Source organism: Gobio gobio (genome assembly GCF_949357685.1).
Source record: "Gobio gobio genome assembly, chromosome: 15".
In the NCBI taxonomy this organism is placed as follows: Eukaryota; Metazoa; Chordata; class Actinopteri; order Cypriniformes; family Gobionidae; genus Gobio; species Gobio gobio.
In genome coordinates this window covers 52,037,971-52,050,470 of record NC_137108.1, presented here as the reverse complement: position 1 = coordinate 52,050,470, position 12,500 = coordinate 52,037,971, and the positions used below count along the sequence as shown (strand labels likewise).

The 12,500-nt window shown below is 46.5% G+C and overlaps 1 protein-coding gene across 1 annotated transcript in view; it reads left to right on the top strand.

The window, feature by feature from the left end:
- The window catches only part of creb3l4 (cAMP responsive element binding protein 3-like 4), a 31,572-nt gene that overhangs the window by 9,303 nt on the left and 9,769 nt on the right, over positions 1 to 12,500 (top strand). The window contains exons 4-6 of the mRNA XM_079836416.1: positions 7,065 to 7,189; positions 7,266 to 7,355; positions 8,241 to 8,347. Coding sequence (XP_079692542.1) covers positions 7,065 to 7,189; positions 7,266 to 7,355; positions 8,241 to 8,347 — 322 coding nt within the window. The remainder of the gene's footprint in view (positions 1 to 7,064; positions 7,190 to 7,265; positions 7,356 to 8,240; positions 8,348 to 12,500) is intronic.

Below are 12,500 nucleotides of genomic sequence, written 5' to 3'. Positions count from 1 at the left end.
TACACGTAATCCACCTGTTATCTACATGTAATCCGCCTATAATCTACATGTAATCCGCCTGTAATCTACATGTAATCCGCCTGTAATCACATGTAATCCGCCTGTAATCTACATCTAATCCACATGTAATCTACATGTAATCTACACGTAATCCGCCAATCACATGTAATCTGCCTGTAATCTACATCTAATCCGCATGTAATCAACCTGTAATCCTCATGTAATCTTCAAGTAATCCTAGGGCTGCTCGATTATGGAAAAAATCATAATCACGATAATTTTGGTCAATATTGAAATCACGATTATGTAACACGATTATTTCACATGACTTTGGGAATGTGTTGCATTTATTAAAAATACACCTTTCAACAATTCAATTGAAATTGTAACATTTGTTGTACTTTTTGAACTATTAAAATAAATAATATAACATATTCAAATCAAAGTATAAAAGTATTCATGTAAAAATGATAACCACAAATAAATAAGATCAACAATATGGTTCGGCTAGATATGCTTTTCAGGTTTTTCAGGTATGTCTAACATTAGTTTTCAGGTACAGAAATGTATCAAATGTAAAATAACATTGCATATTTGAGTGCATAAATTAAAGATTAATCTTATTAAACTTACAAAAGCTATTCAATCAAGAGCAGTGGGTGATGCCCTTGTCTTTTGTTTTTTGACATTAAACAGTCAGCAGTAAAGGATACTGCCCCTTTGCGACCTAATGCTACTGCCCCTTTAAGACCTAATGCTACTGCCCCTTTAAGACCTAATGTTACTGCCCCTTTAAGACCTAAAGCTACTGCCCCTTTGCGACCTAATGCTACTGCCCCTTTAAGACCTAATGCTACTGCCCCTTTAAGACCTAATGTTACTACCCCTTTAAGACCTAATGTTACTGCCCCTTTAAGACCTAATGTTACTGCCCCTTTAAGACCTAATGTTACTGCCCCTTTAAGACCTAATGCTACTGCCCCTTTAAGACCTAATGTTACTACCCCTTTAAGACCTAATGCTCCTTTAAGACCTAATGCTACTGCCCCTTTAAGACCTAATGTTACTACCCCTTTAAGACCTAATGCTACTGCCCCTTTAAGACCTAATGTTACTACCCCTTTAAGACCTAATGTTACTGCCCCTTTAAGACCTAATGCTACTGCCCCTTTAAGACCTAATGCTACTGCCCCTTTAAGACCTAATGCTACTGCCCCTTTAAGACCTAATGTTACTACCCCTTTAAGACCTAATGTTACTGCCCCTTTAAGACCTAATGTTACTGCCCCTTTAAGACCTAATGTTACTGCCCCTTTAAGACCTAATGCTACTGCCCCTTTAAGACCTAATGTTACTGCCCCTTTAAGACCTAATGCTACTGCCCCTTTAAGACCTAATGTTACTACCCCTTTAAGACCTAATGTTACTGCCCCTTTAAGACCTAATGCTACTGCCCCTTTAAGACCTAATGCTACTGCCCCTTTAAGACCTAATGCTACTGCCCCTTTAAGACCTAATGTTACTGCCCCTTTAAGACCTAATGTTACTGCCCCTTTAAGACCTAATGCTACTGCCCCTTTAAGACCTAATGCTACTGCCCCTTTAAGACCTAATGCTACTGCCCCTTTAAGACCTAATGCTACTGCCCCTTTAAGACCTAATGCTACTGCCCCTTTAAGACCTAATGCTACTGCCCCTTTAAGACCTAATGCTACTGCCCCTTTAAGACCTAATGTTACTGCCCCTTTAAGACCTAATGCTACTGCTCCTTTAAGACCTAATGCTACTGCCCCTTTAAGACCTAATGCTACTGCCCCTTTAAGACCTAATGCTACTGCCCCTTTAAGACCTAATGCTACTGCCCCTTTAAGACCTAATGCTACTGCCCCTTTAAGACCTAATGCTACTGCCCCTTTAAGACCTAATGCTACTGCCCCTTTAAGACCTAAAGCTACTGCCCCTTTAAGACCTAAAGCTACTGCCCCTTTAAGACCTAAAGCTACTGCCCCTTTAAGACCTAAAGCTACTGCCCCTTTAAGACCTAAAGCTACTGCCCCTTTAAGACCTAAAGCTACTGCCCCTTTAAGACCTAAAGCTACTGCCCCTTTAAGACCTAATGCTACTGCCCCTTTAAGACCTAATGCTACTGCCCCTTTAAGACCTAATGCTACTGCCCCTTTAAGACCTAATGCTACTGCCCCTTTAAGACCTAAAGCTACTGCCCCTTTAAGACCTAAAGCTACTGCCCCTTTAAGACCTAAAGCTACTGCCCCTTTAAGACCTAAAGCTACTGCCCCTTTAAGACCTAAAGCTACTGCCCCTTTAAGACCTAAAGCTACTGCCCCTTTAAGACCTAATGCTACTGCCCCTTTAAGACCTAAAGCTACTGCCCCTTTAAGACCTAAAGCTACTGCCCCTTTAAGACCTAATGCTACTACCCCTTTAAGACCTAATGTTAAAGACTCGTCTTTCTCGACTGTATAAAGTTTACTTAAGGCATATTCAGACTATGTCTGTTGTATACTCATCAAGATGGACATGTTGACATACGTTTTATGTGAGTTTGTCCGTTCAAGAGCAAGACTTGAAAGAGAACTCAATATTTGCGCGCTATGAGACGTGTGCGCGCTCTCGGATGAACGCACAGAGACACATTTTCTCACAGCGTGCGACTTCTCATTCGTGTCTTCTGGCACTAAACCCAGTGATGACGACGAAAATGAATGTTCATATTCCAACATACGGCAGCACTCGCATGCATTGAACAAAGTTTACAAAGAGAGAATTATTTGAAAAATATGAAGGAAAAAAAGGACGTTTACACGGCACCCCTGCTCTCGCCAGTTTTTGTTTCTTTATTAGATTGTCATAGGTCACTCTGTGTTTAATTTTCAAGTGGTTAAACTAATTTGTGGTGTTCCCTTGCGTTACAGCCACTACCATGTAGAAAATCTTGCACGTCGCATGTTTCTGCTCGTCATCTGATTCCTCGAAGCCAAACTGTTCCCAGAAAACGGAGTTGGTTTTGCCTTTTTTGCTCAGCAAACGCTGCTGTAACTGCCCTCCTTCTGCCATCTTTACTCGCGCCGAGTTTTTAAACTCCAGCGGATGATATGCACACGAGTCTCGAGACTCGCGACCTGAGAGAGTTTGTGGCTTCTGGAGGGGCGGATGAGCGCGTGCACGTTTCATTCAGAACGCAAGACAAAATGAGAGTGTTCATGCAAAACTGAACATGGCAAAATAATCGTTTTTTTCTCGATTGTACTATTTTGGTGATCGTTGGGAGGCAAAATCGAAATCGAAATTCGATTAATTGCACAGCCCTAAGTAATCCGCATTTCATCCATACATAATCCGCCTAAAATCTACATGTAATCCGCATGTAATCGGCATTTAATCCATACGTAATCCGCATGTTATCTGCATGTAATCCGCCTGTAATCTGCATGTAATCTACATGTAATCCGCATGTAATCTACAAGTAATCCGCATTTAATCCATACATAATCCGCCTAAAATCTACATGTAATCCGCATGTAATCGGCATTTAATCCATATGTAATCCGCATGTTATCTGCATGTAATCCATACGTAATCCGCCTGTAATCCGCCTGTAATCCGCCTGTAATCTGCATGTAATCTGCATGTAATCGGCATTTAATCCATACGTAATCCGCCTGTAATCCGCCTGTAATCTGCATGTAATCTGCATGTAATCTGCATGTAATCTACATGTAATCTGCATGTAATCTACATGTTATCTGCATGTAATCTACATGTAATCTGCATGTAATCCATACGTAATCCGCCTGTAAACTACATGTAATCCGCCTGTAATATGAATGTAATCCGCCTGTAATCTACATGTAATGCGCATGTAATCTACATGTACTCCGCCTGTAAACTACATGTAATGCGCATGTAATCTACATGTAATCCATATGTAATCCGCATGTAATTTATATGTAATTTGCATGTAATCCATACATAATCCGCCTGTAATCTGCATGTAATCTGCATGTAATGCGCATGTAATCTACATGTACTCCGCCTGTAAACTACATGTAATGCGCATGTAATCTACATGTAATCCATATGTAATCCGCATGTAATTTATATGTAATTTGCATGTAATCCATACATAATCCGCCTGTAATCTGCATGTAATCTACATGTAATCTGCATGTAATCTACATGTTATCTGCATGTAATCTACATGTAATCTACATGTAATCCGCATGTAATCTACATGTAATCCGCCTGTAATCTATATGTAATCCGCCTGTAATCTACGTGTAATCCCTCTGTAATCTACATGTAATCTACATGTAATCCGCCTGTAATCTACATGTAATCCGCCTGTAATCTACATGTAATCCGCCTGTAATCTACATGTAATCCGCCTGTAATCTACATGTAATCCGCCTGTAATCTACATGTAATCCGCCTGTAATCTACATGTAATCCGCCTGTAATCCGCCTGTAATCCGCCTGTAATCTGCATGTAATCCGCCTGTAATCCGCCTGTAATCTGCATTTAATCCGCCTGTAATCCGCCTGTAATCTGCATGTAATCTGCATGTAATCCGCCTGTAATCCGCCTGTAATCTGCATGTAATCTATATGTAATCCGCCTGTAATCCGCCTGTAATCCGCTTGTAATCCGCCTGTAATCTGCCTGTAATCCACATGTAATCCGCATGTAATCCGCCTGTAATCCGCCTGTAATCCGCATGTAATCCGCCTGTAATCCGCCTGTAATCCGCCTGTAATCTGCCTGTAATCCGCCTGTAATCCGCCTGTAATCCGCTTGTAATCCGCCTGTAATCCGCCTGTAATCCGCTTGTAATCCGCCTGTAATCCGCCTGTAATCCGCTTGTAATCCGCATGTAATCCGCCTGTAATCCGCTTGTAATCCGCCTGTAATCCGCCTGTAATCTGCATGTAATCCGCCTGTAATCCGCCTGTAATCCGCCTGTAATCTGCATGTAATCCGCCTGTAATCTGCATGTAATCCGCCTGTAATCCACCTGTAATCTGCATGTTATCCGCCTGTAATCTGCATGTAATCCGCCTGTAATCCGCCTGTAATCCGCCTGTAATCTATATGTAATCCGCCTGTAATCCTTATGTAATCCGCCTGTAATCTGCCTGTAATCCGCCTGTAATCTATATGTAATCCGCCTGTAATCCTTATGTAATCCGCCTGTAATCTGCATGTAATCTGCCTGTAATCTGCATGTAATCCGCCTGTAATCTATATGTAATCCGCCTGTAATCCGCCTGTATTCCGCCTGTAATCCGCCTGTAATCTATATGTAATCCGCCTGTAATCCGCCTGTAATCCGCCTGTAATCCGCCTGTAATCCGCCTGTATTCCGCCTGTAATCCGCCTGTATTCCGCCTGTAATCCGCCTGTAATCCGCCTGTAATCTGCATGTAATCCGCCTGTTATCTGCCTGTAATCTGCATGTAATCCGCCTGTAATCTATATGTAATCCGCCTGTAATCCGCCTGTATTCCGCCTGTAATCCGCCTGTATTCCGCCTGTAATCCGCCTGTAATCCGCCTGTAATCCGCCTGTAATCCGCCTGTAATCTGCCTGTAATCTGCCTGTAATCCGCCTGTAATCCGCCTGTAATCCGCCTGTAATCCGCCTGTAATCTGCCTGTAATCTGCCTGTAATCCGCCTGTAATCCGCCTGTAATCCGCCTGTATTCCGCCTGTAATCCGCCTGTAATCCGCCTGTAATCCGCCTGTATTCCGCCTGTATTCCGCCTGTAATCCGCCTGTAATCCGCCTGTATTCCGCCTGTATTCCGCCTGTAATCCGCCTGTAATCCGCCTGTAATCCACCTGTAATCTGCATGTTATCCGCCTGTAATCTGCATGTAATCCGCCTGTAATCCGCCTGTAATCCGCCTGTAATCTATATGTAATCCGCCTGTAATCCTTATGTAATCCGCCTGTAATCTGCATGTAATCTGCCTGTAATCTGCATGTAATCCGCCTGTAATCTATATGTAATCCGCCTGTAATCCGCCTGTATTCCGCCTGTAATCCGCCTGTAATCTATATGTAATCCGCCTGTAATCCGCCTGTAATCCGCCTGTAATCCGCCTGTAATCCGCCTGTAATCCGCCTGTATTCCGCCTGTAATCCGCCTGTATTCCGCCTGTAATCCGCCTGTAATCTGCATGTAATCCGCCTGTTATCTGCCTGTAATCTGCATGTAATCCGCCTGTAATCTATATGTAATCCGCCTGTAATCCGCCTGTATTCCGCCTGTAATCCGCCTGTATTCCGCCTGTATTCCGCCTGTATTCCGCCTGTAATCCGCCTGTAATCCGCCTGTAATCCGCCTGTAATCTGCCTGTAATCTGCCTGTAATCCGCCTGTAATCCGCCTGTAATCCGCCTGTATTCCGCCTGTAATCCGCCTGTAATCCGCCTGTAATCCGCCTGTATTCCGCCTGTATTCCGCCTGTAATCCGCCTGTAATCCGCCTGTATTCCGCCTGTATTCCGCCTGTAATCCGCCTGTAATCCGCCTGTAATCCGCCTGTAATCCGCCTGTAATCCGCCTGTATTCCGCCTGTATTCCGCCTGTAATCCGCCTGTATTCCGCCTGTATTCCGCCTGTAATCCGCCTGTAATCCGCCTGTAATCCACCTGTAATCCGCCTGTATTCCGCCTGTAATCCGCCTGTAATCCGCCTGTATTCCGCCTGTAATCCGCCTGTATTCCGCCTGTAATCCGCCTGTAATCCGCCTGTATTCCGCCTGTATTCCGCCTGTAATCCGCCTGTAATCCGCCTGTATTCCGCCTGTAATCCGCCTGTAATCCGCCTGTATTCCGCCTGTATTCCGCCTGTATTCCGCCTGTAATCCGCCTGTAATCCGCCTGTATTCCGCCTGTATTCCGCCTGTAATCCGCCTGTAATCCGCCTGTATTCCGCCTGTAATCCGCCTGTAATCCGCCTGTATTCCGCCTGTATTCCGCCTGTAATCCGCCTGTAATCCGCCTGTAATCCGCCTGTAATCCGCATGGTCTCCTCTGTGCAGACGAGTGGAGCTCTCAGATGCTGATGTCCGAGTCGTGTGTGGTGAATGAGCTGGTGTCGGCTGTGAAGGTGGAGAATGTTTCTGCTCAGGACATGCAGAGCGCGCTCAACCCGGACAGCTTTATGGTACGCTTGTGTTGAAGGAAGGCTTCAGTCAAACTGTGTGAGCTGGGGCTGCTGACATTTACACTCTCCATTTCAGCTTTATCCTGAACTTCAGCTCACAGAGGAGGAACAGAAGCTCCTGGATCAGGAGGGCATTTCACTGCCCAATAATCTGCCCTTAACAAAGGTGTGTGTGTGAGAGAGAGAGTGTGTGTGTGTGAGAGAGAGAGTGAGTGTGTGTGTTTGTGTGTGTGTGTGTGTGTGTGTGTGGGCATGTTTTTGTGAAATATCAGGACACAAATGTGTTTAATGACATGGGTATTACAAAAAGAGGGTGAAATATGAGGACGTTCCCCATGTCCTCACTTTTCAAAATGCTTATAAATCACACAGAACAAGTTTTTTTTTCACAGAAAGTGAACTGCACAGTCTCCTGTGAGGGTTAGGTTTAGGGGCAGGGGCTGTGTGTGTGTGTGTGTGTGTGTGTGTGTGTGTGTGTGTGATGGGTAGGTTTAGGGGCAGGGGCAGTGTGTGTGTGTGTGTGTGTGTGTGATGGGTAGGTTTAAGGGCAGGGTAAGGGGATAGAAAATACGGTTTGTACGGTATAAAAACCATTACGCCTATGGAATGTCCTCACATTTCACAAAAACAAACGTGTGTGTGTGTGTGTGTGTGTGTGTGTGTGTGTGTGTGTGTGTGTGTGTGTGTGTGTGAGAGTGTGTGTGAGAGTGTGTGTGAGAGTGTGTGTGAGTGTGTGTGAGAGTGTGTGTGAGAGTGTGTGTGAGAGTGTGTGTGAGAGTGTGTGAGAGAGTGTGTGTGTGTGCGTGTGTGTGAGAGAGTGTGTGCGTGTGTGCGTGTGTGCGTGTGTGCGTGTGTGCGTGTGTGCGTGTGTGTGTGTGTGAGAGTGTGTGTGAGAGTGTGTGTGAGAGTGTGTGTGTGTGTGTGTGTGAGAGAGAGAGAGAGAGAGAGAGAGAGTGTGTGTGTGTGTGTGTGTGTGTGTGTGTGTGTGTGTGTGTGTGTGTGTGTGTGTGTGTGTGTGAAATGAATACAGCGCTGATGGGACTGTTCACAGACAGAGGAGAGAATCCTGAAGAAAGTGAGACGGAAGATCCGGAACAAACTCTCGGCTCAGGACAGCCGGCGGAGGAAGAAGGAGTACATCGACGGCCTGGAGAGCCGGTGAGATCACATGACCCCTGCTCCCTTCACTAAAACACGCCCTCTCCATCTCTCTCAGTGTCTGTCGTTCTCCATCTCCATCTTCCTCAGTGTCTGTCGTTCTCCATCTCCATCTTCCTCAGTGTCTGTCGTTCTCCATCTCCATCTCTCTCAGTGTCTGTCGTTCTCCATCTCCATCTCTCTCAGTGTCTGTCGTTCTCCATCTCCATCTTCCTCAGTGTCTGTCGTTCTCCATCTCCATCTTCCTCAGTGTCTGTCGTTCTCCATCTCCATCTTCCTCAGTGTCTGTTGTTCTCCATCTCCATCTCTCTCAGTGTCTGTCGTTCTCCATCTCTCTCAGTGTCTGTCGTTCTCCATCTCCATCTCTCTCAGTGTCTGTCGTTCTCCATCTCTCTCAGTGTCTGTCGTTCTCCATCTCCCTAAGTGTCTGTCGTTCTCCATCTCCATCTTCCTCAGTGTCTGTCGTTCTCCATCTCCATCTCTCTCAGTGTCTGTCGTTCTCCATCTCCATCTCTCTCTGTCGTTCTCCATCTCCATCTCTCTCAGTGTCTGTCGTTCTCCATCTCCATCTCTCTCAGTGTCTGTCGTTCTCCATCTCCCTAAGTGTCTGTTGTTCTCCATCTCCATCTTCCTCAGTGTCTGTCGTTCTCCATCTCCATCTCTCTCAGTGTCTGTCGTTCTCCATCTCCATCTCTCTCAGTGTCTGTCGTTCTCCATCTCCCTAAGTGTCTGTTGTTCTCCATCTCCATCTTCCTCAGTGTCTGTCGTTCTCCATCTCCATCTCTCTCAGTGTCTGTCGTTCTCCATCTCCATCTCTCTCAGTGTCTGTCGTTCTCCATCTCCATCTCTCTCAGTGTCTGTCGTTCTCCATCTCCATCTCTCTCAGTGTCTGTCGTTCTCCATCTCCATCTCCCTCAGTGTCTGTCGTTCTCCATCTCCATCTCTCTCAGTGTCTGTCGTTCTCCATCTCCATCTCTCTCAGTGTCTGTCGTTGTCCATCTCCCTAATTGTCTGTTGTTCTCCATCTCCATCTTCCTCAGTGGCTGTCGTTCTCCATCTCCATCTCTCTCAGTGTCTGTCGTTCTCCATCTCCATCTCTCTCAGTGTCTGTCGTTCTCCATCTCCATCTCGCTCAGTGTCTGTCGTTCTCCATCTCCATCTCCCTCAGTGTCTGTCGTTCTCCATCTCCTTCTCCCTCAGTGTCTGTCGTTCTCCATCTCCTTCTCTCTCAGTGTCTGTCGTTCTCCATCTCCATCTCTCTCAGTGTCTGTCGTTCTCCATCTCCATCTCTCTCAGTGTCTGTCGTTCTCCATCTCCATCTCTCTCAGTGTCTGTCGTTCTCCATCTCCATCTCTCTCAGTGTCTGTCGTTCTCCATCTCCCTCAGTGTCTGTCGTTCTCCATCTCCATCTCTCTCAGTGTCTGTCGTTCTCCATCTCCATCTCCCTCAGTGTCTGTCGTTCTCCATCTCCATCTCCCTCAGTGTCTGTCGTTCTCCATCTCCATCTCTCTCAGTGTCTGTCGTTCTCCATCTCCATCTCCCTCAGTGTCTGTCGTTCTCCATCTCCATCTCTCTCAGTGTCTGTCGTTCTCCATCTCTCTCAGTTGTCTGTCGTTCTCCATCTCTCTCAGTGTCTGTCGTTCTCCATCTCCTTCTCTCTCAGTGTCTGTCGTTCTCCATCTCCATCTCTCTCAGTGTCTGTCGTTCTCCATCTCCATCTCTCTCAGTGTCTGTCGTTCTCCATCTCCATCTCCCTCAGTGTCTGTCGTTCTCCATCTCCATCTCCCTCAGTGTCTGTCGTTCTCCATCTCCATCTCTCTCAGTGTCTGTCGTTCTCCATCTCCCTAAGTGTCTGTTGTTCTCCATCTCCATCTTCCTCAGTGTCTGTCGTTCTCCATCTCCATCTCTCTCAGTGTCTGTCGTTCTCCATCTCCATCTCTCTCAGTGTCTGTCGTTCTCCATCTCCATCTCTCTCAGTGTCTGTCGTTCTCCATCTCCCTAAGTGTCTGTTGTTCTCCATCTCCATCTTCCTCAGTGTCTGTCGTTCTCCATCTCCATCTCTCTCAGTGTCTGTCGTTCTCCATCTCCATCTCTCTCAGTGTCTGTCGTTCTCCATCTCCATCTCTCTCAGTGTCTGTCGTTCTCCATCTCCATCTCCCTCAGTGTCTGTCGTTCTCCATCTCCATCTCCCTCAGTGTCTGTCGTTCTCCATCTCCATCTCTCTCAGTGTCTGTCGTTCTCCATCTCCATCTCTCTCAGTGTCTGTCGTTCTCCATCTCCATCTCTCTCAGTGTCTGTCGTTCTCCATCTCCATCTCCCTCAGTGTCTGTCGTTCTCCATCTCCATCTCTCTCAGTGTCTGTCGTTCTCCATCTCCATCTCTCTCAGTGTCTGTCGTTCTCCATCTCCCTAAGTGTCTGTTGTTCTCCATCTCCATCTTCCTCAGTGTCTGTCGTTCTCCATCTCCATCTCTCTCAGTGTCTGTCGTTCTCCATCTCCATCTCTCTCAGTGTCTGTCGTTCTCCATCTCCATCTCTCTCAGTGTCTGTCGTTCTCCATCTCCATCTCTCTCAGTGTCTGTCGTTCTCCATCTCCATCTCCCTCAGTGTCTGTCGTTCTCCATCTCCATCTCCCTCAGTGTCTGTCGTTCTCCATCTCCATCTCTCTCAGTGTCTGTCGTTCTCCATCTCCCTAAGTGTCTGTTGTTCTCCATCTCCATCTTCCTCAGTGTCTGTCGTTCTCCATCTCCATCTCTCTCAGTGTCTGTCGTTCTCCATCTCCATCTCTCTCAGTGTCTGTCGTTCTCCATCTCCATCTCTCTCAGTGTCTGTCGTTCTCCATCTCCCTAAGTGTCTGTTGTTCTCCATCTCCATCTTCCTCAGTGTCTGTCGTTCTCCATCTCCATCTCTCTCAGTGTCTGTCGTTCTCCATCTCCATCTCTCTCAGTGTCTGTCGTTCTCCATCTCCATCTCTCTCAGTGTCTGTCGTTCTCCATCTCCATCTCTCTCAGTGTCTGTCGTTCTCCATCTCCATCTCCCTCAGTGTCTGTCGTTCTCCATCTCCATCTCCCTCAGTGTCTGTCGTTCTCCATCTCCATCTCTCTCAGTGTCTGTCGTTCTCCATCTCCATCTCTCTCAGTGTCTGTCGTTCTCCATCTCCCTAAGTGTCTGTTGTTCTCCATCTCCATCTTCCTCAGTGTCTGTCGTTCTCCATCTCCATCTCTCTCAGTGTCTGTCGTTCTCCATCTCCATCTCTCTCAGTGTCTGTCGTTCTCCATCTCCATCTCTCTCAGTGTCTGTCGTTCTCCATCTCCCTAAGTGTCTGTTGTTCTCCATCTCCATCTTCCTCAGTGTCTGTCGTTCTCCATCTCCATCTCTCTCAGTGTCTGTCGTTCTCCATCTCCATCTCTCTCAGTGTCTGTCGTTCTCCATCTCCCTAAGTGTCTGTTGTTCTCCATCTCCATCTTCCTCAGTGTCTGTCGTTCTCCATCTCCATCTCTCTCAGTGTCTGTCGTTCTCCATCTCCATCTCTCTCAGTGTCTGTCGTTCTCCATCTCCATCTCTCTCAGTGTCTGTCGTTCTCCATCTCCCTAAGTGTCTGTTGTTCTCCATCTCCATCTTCCTCAGTGTCTGTCGTTCTCCATCTCCATCTCTCTCAGTGTCTGTCGTTCTCCATCTCCATCTCTCTCAGTGTCTGTCGTTCTCCATCTCCATCTCTCTCAGTGTCTGTCGTTCTCCATCTCCATCTCTCTCAGTGTCTGTCGTTCTCCATCTCCATCTCCCTCAGTGTCTGTCGTTCTCCATCTCCATCTCCCTCAGTGTCTGTCGTTCTCCATCTCCATCTCTCTCAGTGTCTGTCGTTCTCCATCTCCATCTCTCTCAGTGTCTGTCGTTCTCCATCTCCCTAAGTGTCTGTTGTTCTCCATCTCCATCTTCCTCAGTGTCTGTCGTTCTCCATCTCCATCTCTCTCAGTGTCTGTCGTTCTCCATCTCCATCTCTCTCAGTGTCTGTCGTTCTCCATCTCCATCTCTCTCAGTGTCTGTCGTTCTCCATCTCCATCTCTCTCAGTGTCTGTCGTTCTCCATCTCCATCTCCCTCAGTGTCTGTCGTTCTCCATCTCCATCTCCCTCAGTGTCTGTCGTTCTCCATCTCCA